A 22979-nucleotide genomic window follows, 5' to 3' on the forward strand; every position below is an offset into this window, starting at 1 on the left:
TAAATCCACATCAGAAATATAAGCAGTCTTATAATCTCAGTGGTTTCACTAAGTCTGTTAGTGAGAACCCAAGGGGTTAATGCTATCTGGAGGCTGTAGGATTATTTTCAGTTGCTAAGAAAGCACTTGAGCCGAGAGGCACCTAGTGGCCATGAGGTGAAGAAGCCAAGGACAGTTGACCTCGTGAGGTTGGAGGCTGCCTCCCAGAGCAGGTGTGAACAGCTCAGAAAGCGAGCGCATGAGACAGTGTGTCTTCTGTGAGGTGCCCCGTGGAACTTAGAGGCCAACTGCGAGCGACTCAGTGGGCGAACAAATCTGGGTCCCACTTGCAAACTGAGACACAACGATTCAGTATGAATTAAATAGCATCATTTGTTAAATAGCCATATATAAGTCAGTGTTCAAAGTTGTGAAGAATCCCTCACCTTCAAAGGCTTAATGTCTGATTGGAGAAGCAAGAAAAATATGAAGAGAAATATTCAACGTAGAGTACCGATACCGTTAGCTGTGTGAATGATAGAGCATTGGAGTGGTTAAAAGGTCCAAGAGGGGAGCCGGAGCTGTGCCTGGGTGCATTGCTAGGGAATACTGTGGGCAGGGGCAGAGTTGGGAGTGAAAGAGAAAGGCAGAAGTGTGTGACGTTGAGGGCACAGTGAAGAGGCTGGAGTGCAGAGGACAGAGGCTTGGACTCAGAATCAGTGGTGGCAGGGTTGAGGACAGGCAGGCTAGAGCCTATGCAAGAAGGTCTGGAATGGTAGGCCCGGGGGTTGAACTGTGCCCAGGGGTAGTCCAGCAGTTCCTAAACGTTTTGTTCTTAGAAACGTCTCACCCGCTTAAAAAATTTGAGGACCCTGAAGAGCTTTGGTTTGTGTGGATTATATCTATTGATATATTAGAAATTAAAACTGAGAAATGTAGAAGATACTAATTCATTTAAAAGTGAAAAGTGAAAGTCTCTCATTTGTGTCTGACTCTTTGCGACCCCATGGACTGACTATACTGTCCGTGGAATTCTCCAGGCCAGAATACCGGAGTGGGTGTCTGTTCCCTTCTCCATATTCATTGCAAAATGACAGCAATAAACTCATTACCTGTCAACATAAATACTATACCCCTTAATTTTAAAAACAAAACCTTTATAAGAAGAGTGGCACTGGCTTTTTTTTTTTTTTTTTGTAGATCTCTTTACTTTCTAGTTTAATAGCTGGATTCTCATGTCTGTATCTGTAATTTAGCCTTTTGCAATAATATCAGTCATCTGGCCTATGGGAGATCCCACTGGGCCCTCATGAGAGAATGTGAGTGAAGTAGACAGAGAGCGTCTTGGTATTATTAGGGAAGTTGTTTTGCCATCATAGAACCTCTTAGAGAGTCTCAAGGACTCTTAGGGGTCCCTGGAATCAGGGAGCGTTACTGAGGTAGAGAAACCCTCACACGCGTTTCAAAGGCAGATGATGACCCAAGGTGTGTTTTACGACTCCCACCTGGTTTCGCTGTGTAGGACATGCTGTGCTGTGCGCAGCTGCCCAGGCCAGAGGAATGGAGAATCCTTAGTGGGCGGTTAGAAGTGAGGGACTGAATCAGGAGGACATCAGTAAGAGGACCTGTTGACCCGTGGGGGTCGTTGAATTCACAGGAGTTAAAAATCGACAGAGAAAATGCTGTTGAGAAGAGGAGAGAATCTTGCACAAATGCAGGAATCTGTTTGTGGGTTTTCCTCTTAGGTGCCCAGCCTCTGCTTTCTCGGGCAGGTGTTAGAACCTTTAGGCACGGTCACCTTCAGCCACCACAGCCACTGCCCAGGACTGGGAGCCCGTGTACCTCATTTTCATGGTGGATGATTATCTGGCTGTGTTGAGCTTCCGTGGGTCCTGCTCCCCCTTCCCCTGCCTCGCATCCTCGCAGGTGTCCACGCTGTGTGCTCCCCTCGCTTGGACTCTTCTGTCATTCTCCTGCCTCCGCACGAGTCCTGTGGCTGCTGCAGCCCCCTTGTCTGTCTCCGCTCTGCTCACACTTTTCTTAAATACCTTCCCTTTACATTGTCAGCCTCTGACAGCCTGTCGGTCTATGAAGCTATTCTGTGACAGCCACCTCTGACTTTCTTCTCACTCACTCAACAATCGACTAACTGAATAAATTCCGTATCTTCCATCATATATTTGTTTAGTTTTTGTCTGCTTGTCCTTTGATTTTGTGCCTTTATCATTTTTTTTTTTTACTTTTCTCAGACCTCAAGATTTCAAGTGGACTAACTACATCTTGAGCTACTTATTATGATTCAAAATAGTTGCCTAATGAATGTGTTTAAGGATGAAGAGTGCTGCCTGAATGGGCCTTTAATTGAAGTTATAGAATTCCCTTTAAAGACTTTAAAAAAATAGAATAGGCACACTTTCTAAAAGAATTTGTGAAAAATTCTGCCAGAGGCTTGTTAAGGGACCATTGTGAGGTCTCTTTATTTCTTTTGTTTCTGTCACTTGAGGATGCAGAAGTATGAAAAGATTATAGGTAATTATTTAAATGGCTTATTATAGATCTCCTGAAAGCTGAAATTATGCATTAAATAATATACAAGGACTTTCTTATTTTGAACGTGTCAAATATTTTATTAAAAGTATTAGATTGGAGCCATGACTCGGAGGGTTACATATTTATTCTGGTTAATGACTTGACAGAGATTAGTGACTGAATTATTTAAATGAAAGAGGAAGAATGAGTATAACAAAGACTGCCAAGACATATAAACCTAACTTCCCCTTCTCCCTGTTTTCCTTCATTATTTAATAGATATTTCTTAGTGCCAGTTATGTGCCCAGCACATAAGGCCAGTTATGTGCGCAAGAAGACAGGGATAAGCAAAATCAGGTATAGTTCTTGCCCTGAAGAAGTTTTAACGTCTAATAGGGAAGAAGGGCCATTATATATAATCACACAAGTTAAGTTTTTGGCTACAAACAGATAACCACCATTAAAAAAATAACTTGCATAATACAAAGATGAATGACCTAGTCTAAGGGATGCCCAGAATGCTTTCTTAAGGAAGAAACATTTACTTGTGAACTATAGGATGAGTAGGGTTGATGAGACAAAGATTTGAGCATAAGGCAGGCTCTAGACAAAAGGAACAGTGTGGGTAAAAAGGTCAGTGTCTGGGAAAGGACCCGGAAGACGGCAGTGTGGCGGTGAGGGGAGAGTGGTCCAGGGTGTAACCGAGGATGAAATCAGATAGGCCATAGGGACTTAAAGGGTTATTGTTTCTATCCGGTAAGTATTAGGGTGCCTTTTCTGAGAATGTGGTGAGGAGATGAAAAAGAGAAGGGTGCAGAGAGAGAGAAAGAGGAAGACAATGAGGCCGAGATTGTGTGTGAGAGTGAGTGAGTGTGTGTGTGTGTGTTTTCAAAATGGAGTGTGGATTGCCAATGGGAGAAAGCGTAGAGGCTGGTAAGAGAAGACAAGCTGGGGGCTCTCATCACAATTGACACTAAAGATCTTGAATTTTGGAGCTTGGAAAGCGGTAGGTGATCCAGGTCAAAGTCAGAGAAGCAGATTAATTCAGAAGCTGTCTCACAAGATGTGGGAGCTGGCGGTTGATTACGTACGGGGGTAGGTAAGGGCGTGAATGCCAACAGTGAGCCCTCAGTTCATTTGCTCAGTTGTGTCCGACTCTTGGCGACCCCATTGGCTGCAGCACGTCAGGCTTTCCTGTCCATCACCAACTCCTGGAGCTTGCTCAAACTCATGTCCATCGAGTCAGTGATGCCACCCAACCATCTCATCCTCTGTCGTCCCCTTCTCCTGCCTTCAATCTTTCCCAGCATCAGGGTCTTTTCTAATGAGTCAGTTCTTTGCATCAGGTGGCCAAAGTATTGGAGTTTAAATTTCATCATCAGTCCTTCCAGTGAATATTTGGGACTGATTTCCTTTAGGATGGACTGGTTTGATCTCCTTGCAGTCCAAGGGACTCTCTAGAGTCTTCTTAACATCATAGTTTAAAAGCATCAATTCTTTGGTGCTCAGCTTTCTTTATGGTCCAGCTCTCACATCCATACATGACTACTGGAAAAACCATAGCTTTGATTCTACGAACATTTGCCAGTAAAGTAATGTCTCTGCTTTTCAATATGCTGTTTAGTTTGGTCATAGCTTTTCTTCCAAGGAGCAAGCGTCTTTTAATTTCGTGGCTGCAGTCACCATCTGCAGTGATTTTAGAGCTCAAGAAAATAAAGTCTCTCACTGTTTCCACTGTTTGCCCATCTATTTGCCATGAAGTGATGGGACTGGATGCCATGATCTTTGTTTTTTGAATGTTGAGTTTTAAGCTTTTCCACTCTCCTCTTTCACTTTCATCAAGAGGCTCTTTAGTTCCTGTTGGCTTTAGTCATGGAACTTCTCTTTGTCCACATGCACTTTTTAAATAATCTTATCCAATTGCCTTCCTTTGGGATATTTTTTCTTTCTTATGGAAGAGAATTCTGTAATCAGTACTAGTTAAAATTCTGTTCCCTGGAGTAGGTAGAGATTTAAGAATATTTTTTTCCTTTATAAATTCTCTGTCCAATATCATAATCTTAAACAAATATGCATGTCTATTTTCTGAGAAAGTACTCCCTGCATACATATATGTAGATTTGAGCCTGTATATTTCCTGCTCTGAATGTCTGATTATCTATTTGCTGCCTTGTCATTCTAATGAGATTGCAAGGATTTGAATAGGGTGTATCTCTAAGGGTTAAGCTACATAATCAGTGATATTCAGAACACTTCAGTTTATGATTCTGGTTAGACTATAAAATCAGTTAAACTTGAGAGATGTTGTGATTCATCTGAGGAGATTGCTCTTTACTGACTGTGTACCATTTTACAAAGCTTTATGAAAAATATTTGAAGAGTTTAAAATGCAAGTTTATTAATAACCTTTCTTGATCTTTACTATGTAACATATACTAAACTGAAATAGTAGTTAATTTAATTACCATAGATAAACATGATCAATAGTTCTTGATATTTAATAATGAGGATATGGGGTTTTCCATTTTAACCTATTGGCTACAACTGTAGAAAGACCCATGTTTTTGGTTCTGTGTGCTATTTTAATGCATAGTCAATCTTATATGATATCTTCTTATTCCAGTGTGTTTTTCCAAGTATTGGAATTTGTGCATGTTTCTGACTTTTCTTCCTAGTTTTAAGTCTGAAGATTGCTGAATGGTATATACAGTGTAGTGAGCCCCCTTCTGCTCCTAACTTTTGTAGGTATAATTATATGCCATTCCTTTGAACTATTAAGAGCATGCTTTCCTACCAGCATTTCAAAATGCATTGGCAGAATATACTGAATATATTGGTCTTTATTGAATACAGAATATAATCAAAGATCATAAAGCTGCTAATATCCTTAGGGCACCTTTAAGAATTTATCAGATGAAAATAAAATGATTACCTCTGTCTCTAGTTAATATTGACAAAGAGAAAACAAAAGTAAACATCCAAAGGAGGGGAATAATTAAATATATTTTAATATTAGTAGTCTAGTATCTGTATATAAAATTATAAATCTGGATTGCTATATTATAAATATAGCATTAAGCTGTTTAATTAAGTTTTCTCACATTTAGACTATTTATAATTTGTCAATTGTGAATTCATATGGATTCACTGGAAAGGAAAATGCAAAAATGAAACATTCAGTGGTAGAATTACCGATCTTGTTCACTTTAGAAAGTATCTTTCAGTGCTATTCCATAAATACATATTAAGGTGAATGCAAGAGTTTAAAATCCATTTGGGTTTTATTAGCTTTTGATTTTTTAAACAAATTAAGTGGGTTGTGGGTACATTGTCAGACTGACTTGGTTGTTTCACAGTGTTTTAAAATTATTGTTTATATCCAGTTGTTTCAGAAATTGTACCGTATTCAGTTACTTCAGCAGTCTAAATGTGGCTTTGGGAGGTGGGAGAGTTTTGTTGCTATACCAGTGTTGGGAGCCTGTGAGTTGACATTCACTTTTCACTCTGGCTCCCTTTTCTTTCCTTCCTGTAGTCCACTTACTTCTTCTTGGCCAAGCTGTGTCTGTGCTTTACTGCTGGAATTCAGAGCTGAATCACTTCTCTTTTCTTCTTGAAGCACCATCTGCTTATGATGCAGCCTTTGTTACAGTGAAGTCCCTTAATTCAAGCAAAAATTTAATTGCTCTTGCAGGAGCCACCCACTCACATATATATGAGCTAGCCTACGTCTCAAGCCAGTCTGACTTTATTCCTAGGTAGGTCCAACATTTTATGTTGAATGTCTTTATCTCACCATAATTTTGTATGGCACTCATTTTTAAGTCTTTATGTAGTGATGGAAAAATACACAAAATATACAAGCTGTTTATAAACCAGAAGTTTGCTTATTATCTGTATTTCTAATATCTATTTTTCCAGGTTAATTAGTATTAATTATGTTTTGGATTAGAATTTTACTAATGAAATATGATTTCTGTGCACTTTTAGTAGTAATAAACATTATGAGAATTTTATGATTACAATTTATATGGTTTTAATTTGTTGCAATAGACTTATTTTATATGTACTTCTTATGCTAGTTCAGGTGAATTGATATTTGAGCCTGGAGACAAAGAAGCTATAATAGCAGTAAATGTCCTCGATGATACAGTTCCGGAGGAAGACGAATCCTTCAGAGTTCAGCTGAAAAATCCCAAAGGAGGAGCAGAGATTGGTATTAATGGTTATGTACAAATAACTATTCTGTCTAATGATGATGCCTATGGAGTTGTTGGATTTGCTCAGGTAAAGATCCCACACTTAGAAGGCAAATGGTTTATTCACGGTATTACTTTTTAGCTGCTATCAGCGCTCAGTGATTCATATTTTGAGTGTCTTAAGCCCCTCTTTTGCTCCCTTTCCCACTTCACCCCCTACTCTGCATTATAAGGTGAATTCTACTGATGACTGAAATGTATAGACTGGCACAGTGGACCCTGAGTCACCTTGACTTGACCTTGTTTTGCTACTGATCTTTGTAAGATTGAATTTGAATGGTACTAGCTGGCCTTAGTCCAGGAGTTTGGCTCTGCTGTTACCCTTGTTTCCAGAGGGTAATGGTGAAGCAGATTCCAGTACACTATGCACTGTGTCTTGTCACACTCATCACCTGCAAATGTATTGCTGTCCATTTATGCCTTTGTTGCTTCTTTATGAGAGAAAGAGAGAGAGATGTTTATAATTACATGTGTGTTGTTCATATGGACATGCTCTTTCCTGAGGAAAGAGGCCTGTGCAGTTCTTCCCAGGTCGACTTCCACACCCAGACTTCACATCCTTTTGTTGCTTAGTTACTCAGTCATGTCCGACTCTTTGCGACCCCATGGACTGTAGCCCACCAGGCTCCTCTGTCCATGGGATTTTCCAGGCAAGAATCTTGGAGTGGGTTGTCATTTCTTTCTCCAGGGGTCTTCCCAAACCAGGGATCAAAACTGCACCTCTTACATCTCCTTCATTGACGGCAGATTCTTTACCACTGAGCCACCTGGGAGGTCCTTCACCTTCCTATGCCAGTGAGGAGAAGGTCCCTCTTCATTTTGCATCGTTTGATCCTATTTGCAAAATGTATACTGATTTCTTAATTAGAGTTACAACTGCAGCTATCTTGTGTGTTTTTTTTAAATACTTTGCAAGTAAGGAAACCCTGACAGAAGCTGATTTAAACGCCTAGGGTATATCTACAGAGAAGGTGGGCTTGGAGTTGGTTGGTTGCTCTGCTCTGTCACTGTGGTTCGGATTCTTTTTGCTTCTCTACTTTGCCAGCACAAAGCTTATCTTTCATTTTGTTGTTCGAAAGCTGATGCTGTTGTTAAGGCCGCTGCTTTCTTGTCCTTGTTTGTTCATATCCAGTTGTAGAAGAGAGATGCTTTATGTGGCTCTTGGTGTAAGAAAGAAGTTTCCCAAATGCTTCTTTGTATGTCTCATTGCCCAGAGCTGGGGTGACAAGCTCACTTAGTCATTTATTCATTCAAGTAGCAGTGTGATCTAACTCACACTTTAAAGGACATTATGTTCATAGAATTGAGACTAGGTTGTACGTGGGCAAGGACTGAAGCAGACGAGGTAAGAGACTAGAGCAGAAATGAGCAATTCAGCAGAAAATGGTAAAGCCATAGGGAGCATGAATGTGCCTTTCACCAAGACACAACCTTTGTAGAAGGAGCAGTGTGGGGGGATAAAATAAGGAGTTTTGAACTTATTAATGCTTCCACAGGTTGTGGGATCACTCTGTTATCTAGTCTGTCCATTTATGAAGCCAAAGGCAGGTCAGCTTCCTCTGAGGCAGCTCTGCCCAAAAGAATTATAATATGAGCCCCTAGGTAATTCTGAGTTTTCTAGAAGCCCCATTAGAAAAGTACAAAGAAACACGTGAAGTCGGTTTTCATGTTTTATTTAACCCAGTATATTTGAAATACTGTTGTTTAAACATGTAGTCAACATAGAATTACTTAGGAAATATTTGACATCCCTTTTTTCATATTTTGTCTTCAAATCCAGTGGGCATTTTTATTCTTAAAGGTGCCATTTCATGTGGCGAGTGGCTGCTCTGCAGAACAGAGTAACCCGAAGACATGGGCTGTGGGAGGGTTAGCAAGAAAGAAGACACCCTCCTTCCTAACCAGGTGTTCGCATGACTTGTTCCCTCACTTTATTTCCTCTCTGCTGAAATGCCATCTTACGAGAAAGGCCTTTTATGATTGAAAAATGCGACTCTCACCAGCAGTCTATTGCTTTTTATTTCACCTTAATCTTCCTTACGGCCCTTAGAGCAGCCTAGTTTGTCTGTTTTTTTTCCGCTAATATTTAAGAGCATGAGGGATTCCCCAAGTGGCGCTAGAGGTCAGGAACCTGCATGCCGATGCAGGAGGCATAAGAGACACGGGTTCGATCCCTGGGCCGGGAAGATCCCCTGGAGGAGGGCATGGCAACCCACTCCAGTATCCTTGCCTGGAGAATCCCATGGACAGAGGAGCCTGCTAGGCTACAGTCCATAGGGTTGCAAAGAGTTGGACATGACTGGAGCCATTTAGCACGCATATATACAAGAGCATGAGAGTGCACATACCACTTTCTTTGCAGCTTTTCCTGAGCCAGAAAAGTGCCTGCCACACAGTCGGTGCTTCCTGTGAACCTGTCATTATGCGGGAGAGGAAACAGAAGACTCCCGTGGGCTTCTCAGGGTCTTATACAAATTTGGAGGATGGAGCTGTAGCTCCTGGGGCAGGAACCCACATGCTCTGCCGCTCAGCCTCATCCTCTCCCCCCAAGTCATGCTGCAGTTGGGGAGCCTATTGGGTTCCTCAACTGCCTAAGCATAGACCTCTGTGAAACTTGTTTCTTAACTGCTTCAGAGCTATCAAATCACTGTGGTGTGATCCTTGCCAATAGACAGAATCCTGGGTTTCTTCAGTCCACTCAGTCAGGTTCCTCAGTACAGGCCTCTTGTGTCTGGGCAACCTCATTCCAAGATGGGACTTGAGAAGATGTTGACAATTTCTTGAATATTTTCTGGCTATATTAAATCCTCATTTTACCAATCCTTGTTAATAGACGGAGTGAAACCAGAGAGGCCTTCTTTTCTGAAATGGCATTTTCCTTATTTTTTTTTTTAAAGCATTGTCTTTTGTGAAGAAATTATACGCATATTTTAAAATCAAAGCACTTTCTGTAGGAATGTTTGATTGCCTTAAGCAGGATTTTATTACTGTGTAACATGTGTAGCAGTGTGTTGAGATGCTATGTAAAATATTGCCATAGGGTTGGATATCTTCTCAAATTTGCATTCTAACTAGAAGCGTTCATAAGCTTAAATGAAATTTTTTAATTCATTTGAGAAATTAATGGAGTTTTTTTTCAGATTTAGTAAAGAGACAGGAAAAACCTTACTGGGAAGATTTTTAAAAGTCTTTGTACTCTCTCTGTATTGCCTATGGAAGAAGCAGGGTTATTTAAGAAGAGATTCTTTGGAGTATTAATTTTGAGGACAAGTTCGTTAAATGGCCGCAATAGAAGTTGCAGGCTTTGGGCAAAGAAAGTTCCAGTCAGAGAGATGCAGAAATCAGTCTGGAACAAAGGAAAGAGGCTCAGAAGTATAGGTGAGCCAAGGAGTAGGGGATTCTAACAGGAGGGAGAGGGATCGTTCTGGCAGGAAAAACAGTTGTAAAGAGCATTGGCTAATGGAACATCATCCGTGGGAGCGTCACAGCCTGTGGAAATGTTTCAGAGGATATGAATGTAAGGCTAGGAGACATTTGTCAGTGATCAGAAAGGAGCTCCTAGGTTCTCATGATGTCATTACGTTTGGATGGGACCTTGCAGACCACGTAGACCAAACACTTTTACTTTACAATCAGGAAGCAAAGACCTGGAAGTTTTACCAGAGCTTAATGTAGGGGAGGAAGAAGGCTTCTCTGTTCTGCTGACTTCCTTATGACATTGCTGTTCTACAAGCTGCTTACATGTTGTGTATACTGTTTATACAAATGAGCATGCTTTCTGAGTATAAAAATGATATACGTGTATTGAAGAAAAATTGAAAAATATAGAGCTGGGGAAAAAAAAGCTATAAAATTAACATTTTCATTTACTTTAACTTAGTCTTTTACTTATTCAAACTCGCATATTTTAAAGTACAGTCATGGTCATCTACATTACCATTTTTAAAATTACTGTTTTTTATTTAATATGTTGCTTAGTACTGTGAATTTTGCAAATGCATGCCATCATGAAATAAAAGTCTGCTTAGATAATTTCAAATAGCTCTCTGCGACTAACTGTGTATTTTCCAGAATTCATTATATAAGCAAGTGGAAGAAATGGAGCAAGATAGCCTAGTAACCTTGAATGTGGAACGCTTAAAAGGAACATATGGTCGTATAACCGTAGCATGGGAAGCTGACGGAAGTATTAGTGATATATTTCCTACCTCAGGAGTGGTATGTAATTTAAAACATTATAGGAAAGTCACTTTTAAATTGTGGTTACTCTTGATACATGGGACCAAACCCTGCCCATGGGTGGTGGGCATGGGTGAAGTATTTGAGTTTGACCATGTCACCCCTGGATTCCTCCTAATCACCATAGAGAGGGCTACATGTTAAGGTTAGTTTTATTGTAGTGATTCTTCCTTTTTGCCCCTGTAGTATCAAAACTACCTGTAAAAACACTATCCCTTTTGAAATTCAGTACACTAGTCAGCCAGATTATGGGTGTATTACACAGTCAGAAAGATAAAACCAATGCATCTGGGGCTGGAAATGTGGTTTTGAGATGTGGGCAGAATAGAAGCTATGAATAGAGAACAAGTACATGTGAAACAGCCAGGTGTATGGAAAAGTAGACCAGACTTGTGTGGTCAGTAGTTGTGGAGTTTCCTGTTTTCCAGCTTGAGGGAGGGGATGTGATATCGCAGCCCTGATTTGCTGATCCTTGGTCTCATATCACCTCTGTTTTGGGGGCATACGTGTGTGTTCAGCTGCATCTGACTTCCTGCAACCACCTGGACTGTAGCTCGCGAGGCTCCTCTGTCCACGGGATTTCCCGAGCAATAATACTGGAGTGGGTTGCCATTCCCTTCTCCAAGGGATTTTCCCAACCCAGGGCTCAAACCTGTGTCTCCTGCATCTCCTACTTCAGCAGGTGAATTCTTTACCACCAAGCCACCTGGGAAGCCCTTTGGGGCATAACCTTGGATACAATAGTGTGCTGCAGCTGAGGACAGTTCCTATGAGAAATATAGAAGCTGTTATTCCCAATAGCTGCAGGATAGGTACATAAGTCACAGGAAGGGGTCTGGGAGAGTATCACATTATGTGCTGTTGGAGGGTAGTAGACATCCATGACACAAGTTTGAGGATGGACTCAGAATGGGCCAAAGAAGTAGGTGACTCACAAAGAGAGGGTTCAAGGGGCTTTTGGTTCCTAATTGGAGGATGGGTTGTTTCCTTGACTTGTCTTGGGTTTAATAGATTACTCTTGTGTATTTTGCCCAAGTGTTTCTCTGAAGAGTACTTTTAAAAGACCTCTCGTGGAATTTTAACTAAACAGGGTAGGTGTTTATTCTGGTTCATCATTTCTAGATTTCTGTATCATTGGAAAGATGATTGGAGCAAAGTGTCTTAAGAATATTATGGCAAATTGTATTGCAGTGAATATGTATTCAAACTACCCAAAACTTTTAAGTTGTATTTCTCAGGTTCTGAATTACATTTCCCCAATTAGTATTTCTCATGTAAGCTTAATTAAAATTACTTCTAATTTAAATGCCTGAGAGTGTCTTTAAGTGTGGACTGTAGTTTGGATGAGAAGTATTTTATCCAAAGGTGAGTAAATTCTGTAAAGGATCCAATAGTAAATACTTTAGACATTAGGGCCTGTATGGTCTTTTCTCCAGCTGTCAGCTTTGCCTTTGTAGCACATGGCAGCAATAGACAATATGTGATCAAATGAGCTTTTCTGTTTGCCAGTAAAACTTGATTTCTAAAAAATGGATTTGACCAAAGGGCAGTAGTTTTCTTACTCCTGATTTTATTAATAAAGCTCTTGAGTTTATATCCTGAAGTGCCTTCTCTAGGTGGAGAGATGAGTGCCAGCAAAATAGGCTTGTAATGCTAGTTTAAATAGTTGTAAATAGTTTGTATCCCTGTTAATAAGTAAGTAAGTAAGTGTTAATTGCTCAGTCTTGTCTGATTCTTTGTGACCCTATGGACTATAACCTACCAGGCTCCTCTGTCCATGGAATTTCCCAGGCAAGAATACGGGATGGGATGCTATTTCCTACTCCAGGGGAACTTATCGACTCGGGGACTGAACCTGAGTCTCCTGCCTTGCAGGTGGATTCTTTACTATCTGGGCCACGAGGGAAGTCCTGTGTCCCTATTACTAGAGAATAAATTCTGAGGTGGGGAACAAAGGGAAATGACATTCAAGAAACAGACAGAAGCCTATCAGAAAGGACTTCAGGTGCCTTTTAGCAAATTCAGTTTTGAATCTTCAGATAATGGAGACACAGGAGAGAGCTGCTCTGATTTGTATCTCTGTCTTTCTACTTCTATTTTGACTGAATCATTGTTAAATAACACATTCAGAATTTAAGCAAGGGAAGTAGCATTCCTAGCAAAAATTTTGTAGAGGAAGATATTTAATGTTTATAGATTTTATATATGGTACCTAGGACTTAACTTTTCAGAGAGAGAGAGAGAGTATGTGTAATCAGTGTTTCATTAAGAATGTAGGTTCCAGGACAGGACAGTTGGGCTACATGATTTATTAGCTTAAGTTTTAGTAGTGGTTTACTTTTTCTTTTTCCTAAAAATCTTCTCTTTCTCATGTGAAAGGCATTTGATTGATTTGTAGGATCATATGTTGTTGCTTATTTAAGATATGGTCAGTATTAAAAGATAATCTAACCTTTGATATTCTTACTGCACAGTGATAACTAAAATATAAATAAAATCCTCTTTCTTTAAAATTTTAGATTTCATTTTCTGAAGGCCAGGCACTGTCTACAATTACTCTGACTGTTCTTGCTGATGATCTACCAGAATTGTCAGAGGTTGTCATTGTAACACTCATCCGTATTATCACAGAAGGGGTTGAGGACCCATCAAAAGGTGCTACTGTTGATCAGAAAAGAAACAAGTCTGTGATAACCACTCTGCCCAATGACTCACCTTATGGTTTGGTCGGCTGGCATGCCGAGTCTCTCTTCATTAAAGTAGCAGAGCCCAAAGGTAAATCTTGCTAGATATTTTCAGGTTCTCATAAGTTTTATTGAATATTTTAATTCTAATATTTACTGGGGATATAAATTTCTTTTTGTATGATATTTTTCAGTTTGACAGGTCGTAATCCTTTTTACTTTTTATTTGTCTTTATTAAATTGTCTGGTCGTGTCATTATGGCTGTATGAAATACTTTTGAGATATTACTGTCATAATAGAAATATTAATGTTTTAGTAAATCATTGTAGTAGAAGTGTTTGGTTTTTGTTTTAACTTTCTCTTTTTCATTTTTAATCTATCTGTTCTCTTTTCTTGCTCAGTTTCTCCTGTATAGATTTTCAGTAGTTATAGAAAACAGTCAACAGCACAGGGAAATTCATGTGGTACTTGAGATGTTAATTATTAAACCCAAAGCAATAATTAGAATAATATTTTTCTGTGAAGTATGAGTGATCAGTTTCTATTTCCCTGTTTCCTTTGAGTTTCATGTTGACATCTTTGCCTGACTATTTGTATAAATTGTAGAATAAGTAGATTTTTATAGATAAAGGTCATTTGACTTATTTAAATAAAAGGTTAAATATAATATGTATGTATTGGGTTGCTCAGAATGTTTGTTTGGGTTTTTTCTTAAGACAGTACAGAAGAATCTGAACGAATCTTTTGGCCATCCCAGTATTAAGACTATGCTATCTGAAGGTTCTAAAATTTTCAAATAGAAACAGACATCTTTTAAGGACCTTTCATTTAAATAACTGATGGAGAAAAATGACATGTAATTATTCACGTAGGTCTTTATATGTCTGTATATATGGGAACAGAAATAGTAGCCTAAAAGTAAAACGATCTGTTATCCATTCAGCAACCATAGCACCTAGTAAGTACCAAAAATCACGCTACATGTTTTGGAAGCAAGGACATGGTATTCGGTCATTAGAAACTCACAGACTGGTAGGGAAGATTGACATGCTTTTTTTTTTTCCATCTTTAGCAAATTAAATTTTAAAAATCTAAGAAGTGAAATAGGTGTTGTGAGATACTTTCAGCTCTGTGATAGCCAAAGAACAAACTTGCTCTTTTAATAATGAGTCATTAAATGACTGTGTGTGTTTAATTTTTCATTTTTGAAGAATCTTCTTAGCATTTGTCATTAGCCCCTCTGCTCATCCTCCAGGTATGCACTTTCTTAGTATTTTCAGCAGTTCTGTTAATGGGCATGCCATGTGCAACATAAGAGAGTGAGAGAGACCCAGAAGTGAGGGTTTAAAACTGGGAATTAATGCGGGCAGTGTATGGTGATTTCAGCACAGCTCTGGTGACTGGTTGGGAAAAACACGAAGTATTCCTTGGGAGTATATTTGTTTATCTGTCTTTCTTTACCTGTCTAGAAGAGATAGTCAGAACACTCCACCCTAAGTGCTTAGAATAGCATCAACAGCTGTTAGAAAAGTTTACTTACTTAAGGCACGTCTGTCTCGTAGAGAACGTCACCGCTCTTCAGTTACAAATCGTTCGCGATAAAGGATTACTTGGAGACATAGCCATTCAGTTGGTAGCTAAACCCAATTTCTTACTGCACATCAATAATCAAGCCACTGAGAATGAAGACTATGTGCTACAAGAAACAATGATAATAATGAAAGAAAACATAAAAGAAACTTATGTCAAAGTTGCCATTTTGCCGGTGAGTCTAGGCTTCAATGAGTATGATATGATAATAAAGGAAAATGAAGATAAAAGATAAAAATGTGATGCTCTTAAAGGTAAAATCTTTAAAAAATATACTTTTAAAATATTAAGATGTAAGTACTCTAATGCTCCCACTCACCCTAATATTTAATATGTGTGCTTAGTCACTCAGTCAGGTCTGGGTCTTTGTAACACTATAGTCCACCAGGCTCCTCTGTCTGTGGAATTTTCCAGGCAAGAATACTGGAGTTAGTTGTCATTTCCTTCTCCAGGGGATCTTCCCAACCTAGGGATTAAAGCTATGTCTCCAGCATCTCCTGTTTTGCAGGTGGATTCTTTACCACTGAGCCACCAGGCAAACCTCTAATATTTAATAATAAATGAATATTTTATAATGTAAAGATAAAAATAACAAGTGAATTCATTTTTTTATTTATTTTTGAACTGGAATATTGCTGGAATGAACTTTGAAGCGTTGAATTTGGATTGATTATATGTCTGGTTGGATCCTCTATTCTGTTGGTTTGTTAGTTGTTTTCAACTAATAACTGAATGAATAAAATGCCCAAGTTCATCTGGTTATTTTGAGTATCAGTTTCATATGATTACTTGAATTAAGATTAGTCTTCAGATAGATTAGATCATTCTCTTTCTCTCCTTTGTCTAAGGAGAATGTGTATACACTTCGTATATACATCTGTAATGAAGGAAAGGAAACTGAAATTGGTTAATAGTGTTATCACTAATATGTAATTAAATATTATCTTTATATTGTGTACTATATAATATTAGTTGTAATCATATTATTGAGTGAATATAATATTGTATAACATAGTGTTATTAATAGTGGTATTCATGGTATTAGATAATAGTGGCTTATGGAGAGGACATTCTGGAAAGACATGAGGGATAGAACAGAGATTTCCTTTCATTTTCACTAAGTATTCTAGCTTTTGAAATTTTTTATTACCTATTGAAAAATAAGATAACAATTTTTTTAAAGTTAATTAAAATATGGTTATAATTAGATTTTTTAAAGTGTAGAACTTTCATTTTTAAGATGTATCAAGCATTTACCATCTTCTCCTAAATTGAGGGACTGTCATATATATAGAACATATTCAATAGGATGTGGTCAAAATTGTAGGATAGATTTTTTTTTTTAATTTATTTTACTTGCTCATGAGTATGTGGCTTCCATTGGGTAACATCACCCATATGCTTAAATATCCCCTTAGATTCTGAGGTTGTCAATAGAAATGTATTAAAACATAAAAAAGGAATATTTTTTTTGTGTGTGTGGTAGAGCAGCCTATTCCTGTCGATGTCATTTTTTACTGAAAAATATTGCATTTCCAATGCAAATTGAATGTGTTTTAAAAAATAAAACCCCGTCTCTCTCTCTTCTCCCTTGGTTCTTGGCACCTAGGATGATGTTCCCGAGCTGGAGGAAGGCTTTATTGTCAGCATCACAGAGGTGCGCCTGGTGAACTCTGACTTCTCTGCAGGACAGCCCAGTGTGCGAAGGCCGGGGCTGGAAGTGGCTGAGATAATGATTGAAGAAAATGATGATCCCAGAGGAATTTTTAAGTTCCACGTTACCAGAGTGAGACGAACTTTCACATGTTTATAGTAATACAAAAGCTTGCACCTGCTGATTGGGCCAGTGTCCCGTATGTTCTGAAAAATAATTGACTTTTATTGTAGATATTAATAAATATCTCTCAAAGTTTTTCTTATACACTAATTCTTAAGCTCTCTTTGAGCTAGACCAAGGGATTAAGCAAGTTTATTTACAATACATTTAAATGTAAGAGTTCTGAAGACTGAATATGCATACTTATATCCAGCTATTAATTTGAAGAGTAAAGTATAAGAACTAGTAGTAGAGATAATAAATTTAGATAGTGATGAATTGTAAGAGTTACTTTTGTCTTGCATTTTAACTTACATATTCTTTACTTAAAGGATGTTGGAGTTATTACTGCCTATGAGGTGCCTCCACCCCTGAACGTTCTTCAAGTTCCTGTAGTTCGGCTGGCTGGAAGCTTTGGGGCAGTAAAGGTTTATTGGAAAGCAACAGTGGACAGTGCTGGCCTAGAAGACTTTAAGCCGTCTCATGGGATTCTTGAATTTGCAGATAGACAAGTATGTTAGTCACAGACATATTAGCATTTTTTGGTTGTACTTCAGACATTTTATAGGCATCTACCAAATGAACGTGCAGTGGTGATAGCTAAATGTATAATATTCTAAATTCCCATGTCAGGCTAACAGAGATATTGTTAGGTAATGTATAATTTATTAATGGACATGGAGAGAGGATATAAATAAGCAAGAATCTCACCCTTTCTGAGCTTTCCCACTTTGTATTCTATTTTAAATAAAGTTATAAAAGGATAATAATTGGCTTAGAGGTGCCTAAGTATGTATAAAATATTGCCTGATGAACTAGACTATTCCTATGAATTTTAGGTTTTTATTCTATGTTTTAATGTTTATAAATATAAATATTTATTTAGGATTTGCACCAAAAGTGCATACATTTATTACTAAAGATATTTATTATGTACATTTATTGTTATCCAACAATTTTTTTTTTTAACAATTAAAAAAGACTGAAGTGATAGAACAGGAACACAGTAGTTAAAACTGGAAAAAACTGAAAAGCAGTATTCTAGATTTGGGTCAACCAGTGCTAAAATTACAAAATATTCCTTAAGATTTGTAAGCTTGTGAACTGGGCATTTTGCAATATGTAAGCATAAGATGTTTTCATAAATTTTTAAATCAGTAAGTGGAAAAAGCATGTGAACAATCATGAAAATGTTAGTAACTTCAAAGAGCAGTATCAATTTACGTGCAGTCCGATTTTGCCTACACAGATATGCATAGTGTACATCAACTTATTAGTTGCCCTTGGGGGATAGTAAGTACTGCTGAAAGATAAGCATGCAGATCTAGAGTTTCCTACACATAAAGGTCTGTTGTTCATATTTGAAATCATGAGATTTTAGCAAATTTTGGACTATAAAACATTTTCTACTAAGAGGAAGGGAAATGTAGATTTTACATTAAAAGTAGAAACAAATTGACTTTCGTTGATGTGGCCTTCTAACTTTATGTTATCAGTAGTTTATTCTTTTCAAAAAGTTAAAGTCCCATCACTTAACATCCTTCGGATCATCATTGTTCTTAAATTTAACATCCTGTAGGGCAAGTATTGGAGAAGGCAATGGCACCCCACTCCAGTACTCTTGCCTGGAAAATCCCATGGACGGAGGAGCCTGGTAGGCTGCAGACCATGGGGTCGCCAAGAGTCGGACACGACTGAGAGACTTCACTTTCACTTTTCCCTTTCATGCATTGGAGAAGGAAATGGCAACCCACTCCAGTGTTCTTGCCTGGAGAATCCCAGGGACGGGGGAGCCTGGTGGGCCACCGTCTATGGGGTCGCACAGAGTCGGACACGACTGAAGCGACTTAGCAGCAGCAGGGCAAGTATTCTGTGTTCCACAGTATTGACGAGGTGCAGGCATTTTGATAAGCTTATATTTTAGCCTTTGATTTTGTTCAGGTTTCTGTTTCCCTGAGAAACAGAATGTCATCCAGATTTTTCATTTTCTCTGTTATTATATTAAAGGTGGTTTTAGGGAGGAGAACCATTTCTCGATAAATGTCTATGTCATTTCCCTCTGGGATACAAAAAAGGATTTTAAATATGGACATACAGCTGGAATATTTTTGTGACCAATAGTTATATTACAAGCTGGATCAAATTATAAGTTATAAAAACTTTTAACATAGAGCCAGGCAGATGAATAAACCCCTAATCACAAACTTCTAATAATAGAATTTGGATTTTCTCATTCTTGTTTTTTTCCCTTGTAATAACACGAACAATTATTTGAAACCAAAAGGATTTACTTTAGTTGCAGAAGATAGTAATCATTTATGAGGTACAGTTTTATATCAGGTCATATTAATACCAAATATACTAAAATTTATGTTTGGGCAATGGCTATTAGAACCTGCATGACTTTTAAAATATTTTTGTTCAAGAATAAGACTTCATTGTTTTTTTTGAATCTGTAACTATATTTTATTACTATATAATTTCCTTTATTTTGGAAACAGTGAACTGAAACCTTTCGACTTTGAAATACTATAAATATATGACTTTAAAATAATATTATGAACACAACAGGTGAAAATGCCTGCTTTTTTTTTTGGTACTATGTTTCTAAATTTCTACTAAAAATGTTTGCCATCAAAAATTAGTATCACATTCTACCCTTCCTGCCTCTCCCCCTCCTTCTTCTTTCTCTCCCTCCCTCTTTCCTTTCTTCCTTCTTTTCTTTTATAGGTTACGGCAGTGATAGAAATCACCATAATTGATGATGATGAATTTGAGCTCATGGAGATGTTCAATATTTCCTTAATCAAGGCGGCTGGAGGTGGCAGACTTGGCGATGATGTTGTGGTAACTGTTGTTATTCCACAAAATGACTCTCCATTTGGAGTATTTGGATTTGAAGAAAAGACTGTAAGTGAAATATATCAGGGGGTGCGGGGTGCTTTCCTCTAGGCTCATTTTTCATTTCATTTATAGCAGAAAGGTAATTTTCTTTTTTCCTAGATTTCATTACTCTTTACTTAAAGCTTCTTTTCTCAAGGCTCTTTTGAGTTGACTGTTGAATTAGGGGCCAGTCCTCGAACCTAGGCAGTTTCACAGTAATGAGAGCTCTTAGCCTCAGGCAGTTAAAAAGGAGAACACATTTCCATTATTGGCTGTGACAGACCACGAGGTACTTTTGTCTGGACATTCTGTTCTTTACCTGCTCTGCTACCAGACTGCCATCCAGATTCTGTTACGTCCTGACCCCAGGATGGTTTGACTGGGGAGAGATTTATATTCCTTACCTCTTGGGTCTTCTATCTTGATTTATATTGAACAAAACATGACAATCAGCCCTGACTCATGTGTTTCCTTGTATTTCTTCTCTCTCCCCTCTTACTTCCCCTTGACTGCCTGCTTTCAAGACCTACAAGAGTGAGCCCAATTATTATTGGTTCAGCCTCTGAGAGAGAAAAGCTTTGACTAGTACTAAATTATCTCTACACCTTAAATATAAAATAAAGTGTATCATAATTATTGACATAATGATTACATCATAATTTCTATGACTTTGTCTTTCAAAGGAAGTTTCAGGATGAAACAGCCATACGAATCTTTAGATAATTTTTATGTACAACAACTTTTCTGGATCCTGTGTCACCATTCCCTTTGTTTTGTCACTTATAGATAATCAGTAATTCACCTTAGATCATTTTAAATAATAGCAAATACTTCTAATACTTATTATCTTTACTGTTCTTTGGTTGCAAGGCTAGAACTACGGCTTGCACCACAATTTAGATAGACACTAATAACGGCCTAATTATTTGATCATTGAAATTTCAACTTCATAAGAAAATGGAAACTATAAAAGAACAGAGTACTTCTGCTGCTGTAGTCTCATAATACTCTTCCTTGAGAAAGGAATGAGTGGAAGTAAGTGTTTTGTAAAGGGTGGAAGATTCACACGAGAGTATCCATGAGTGTTTTGCAGGCAGCCTAAGAAGTCTGGGAAATACAAAAGGTATAAAGAAACAAAATAGCCATAATATTACTGCTCTAAGGTAGATATCATTAATATTTGATTATATTTCCATCCAGGCCTTCTTTGCATATATGCAGAGTAATAGTATATATGAATATGCAATTTGTTTTTAGAAAATGTGTGCAATGTGCTTAAAATGTATTCTCTATTAGCTTTGAGGTTAGATTATAAATGTTCAGGGTTTAAGTAGTCCAGCCTCCGGTTGATGAAACCTTATAATAATGTTTTTACTTTTCACTTTGTCACACTTTTGGACTTAGCTGTTGGGGAGTGTATTTACAAGTTTCTCTCACTTTTTGAGAAAATGAAGAGTTCCACTATTATTCATAAAAAATGTCTATTTATTCATTTTACTTTAGCTGCAGTTGTAAAGTTTACTGCAAAAACGCTAGTGTACCCTTGATCTGGGAACTACTGTCTTACTGTAATAGCCTCAGATTTCCAACTTGTCTTATCATCTAAAAGTAAGATCTAAGGTGCCCAAACTCTTGTCGTGAAGAGTGAGTTGTTATATGTAAAGCATATATAATTGGGCTTTACCCTCAATAGGTGTCAACTGCTATTTTACTTGTTGATAACAATAGCAGTAGCTTGTTGCTCACCCTTTGTGGCTCCTTTCCTTATATCTTATCTTTTTTTTCAGCCAGAAGCTCTTGATAACATGGAATTTAACGTGTATCTATAAGATACAGTATTTTGTGCACATAGTGAATATTCTGGTAGCATTATTTGGTGATACTGATTAGATTCAGAATTGAAAAACCCTGAGACAAGATTATTGGTATTAATCTGTCAAAATTAATAAGCTGCTCCCAGGACAATGTGCTAAATATACCAAAGCCCTGGGTAAAGCAGAGACTTATGGAAATACACTTGTGAAGCTGAAACTAGAATGTTACTATTTATAGAAACAAAAAGGACTTATATATGCAGTTTGTTAATAATGGATTTTTTTTTTCTCACTTAACTCTCTCTCATTTGATATTTTTGGCCTCTAAGGAGTGGTATGAACAACAGTTAGTGTGGAATCAAATTATTATAACTAAATCCCAGATTCCTTTTCTCCTAATATATGTGTATCTTTGGCCCTCAGATTCCTTAGTTTTTGTGAGGCTTAAATAAGGTAAGGTGAAAATATTAGTTGCCCAGTCGTGTCTGACTTTGCAACCCCATGGACTGTAGCCCACCAGGCTCCTCTGTCCATGGAATCCTCCAAGGAAGAATACTAGAGTGGGTAGCCATTCCCTTTTCCAGGGGCGCTTCCCGATCCAGGGATTGAACCTGGGTCTCCTGCATTACAGGAAGATTCTTTACTGTCTGAGCTACCAGGGAGGCCCATAGTATATGTAAGAAGGTTCCTCCATCCATGGGATTTTCTAGGCACGAGTACTGGAGTGGGTTGCCATTTCCTTCTCCAGGGGATCTTCCTGACCCAGGGATCGAACCCGGGTCTCCCGCATTGTAGGTAGATGCTTTACCATCTGAGCCACTGGGGAAGTCCCAATAAATATCAGTTGGCTCCAAATCTCTACTCTTGGCACCAATGCAAAATGTCATTAAAAAAACAAAAAACAAAAAACGCAAATAGGTGTCTTTCTTGAAAATGGAAGGTGTTGTGCCATATTTTTGTATTTACATAGCAAATGCATGGAATAGGCTCAGTTTGGACTTTGCTTCACAGAGTCAATGTGTGTAATTCATATTAGGTCTGTATTATGTGGGGAGTCTTACTACCATAAAAAGAATCCCCAAATCTCAGTTCCTTAATAGTTTATTTCTTCTTTATGCCAAAGTCCTACGATGCTCTTCCAAGTTGGGGTCTTATGAATACCTCTTCTCCAACTGGCATCTCAGGCAC

The 22979-nt window shown here is 38.1% G+C and overlaps 1 protein-coding gene across 1 annotated transcript in view; it reads left to right on the plus strand.

The window, feature by feature from the left end:
• Positions 1-22979, plus strand: part of ADGRV1 (adhesion G protein-coupled receptor V1) — a 538620-nt gene that overhangs the window by 147857 nt on the left and 367784 nt on the right. Inside the window, exons 51-58 of the mRNA XM_055564426.1 lie at positions 6041-6263; positions 6588-6792; positions 10836-10982; positions 13523-13778; positions 15251-15453; positions 16888-17064; positions 17427-17606; positions 19825-20004. Coding sequence (XP_055420401.1) covers positions 6041-6263; positions 6588-6792; positions 10836-10982; positions 13523-13778; positions 15251-15453; positions 16888-17064; positions 17427-17606; positions 19825-20004 — 1571 coding nt within the window. The remainder of the gene's footprint in view (positions 1-6040; positions 6264-6587; positions 6793-10835; positions 10983-13522; positions 13779-15250; positions 15454-16887; positions 17065-17426; positions 17607-19824; positions 20005-22979) is intronic.

Source organism: Bubalus kerabau, chromosome 1 (assembly GCF_029407905.1).
Source record: "Bubalus kerabau isolate K-KA32 ecotype Philippines breed swamp buffalo chromosome 1, PCC_UOA_SB_1v2, whole genome shotgun sequence".
NCBI lineage: Eukaryota > Metazoa > Chordata > Mammalia > Artiodactyla > Bovidae > Bubalus > Bubalus kerabau.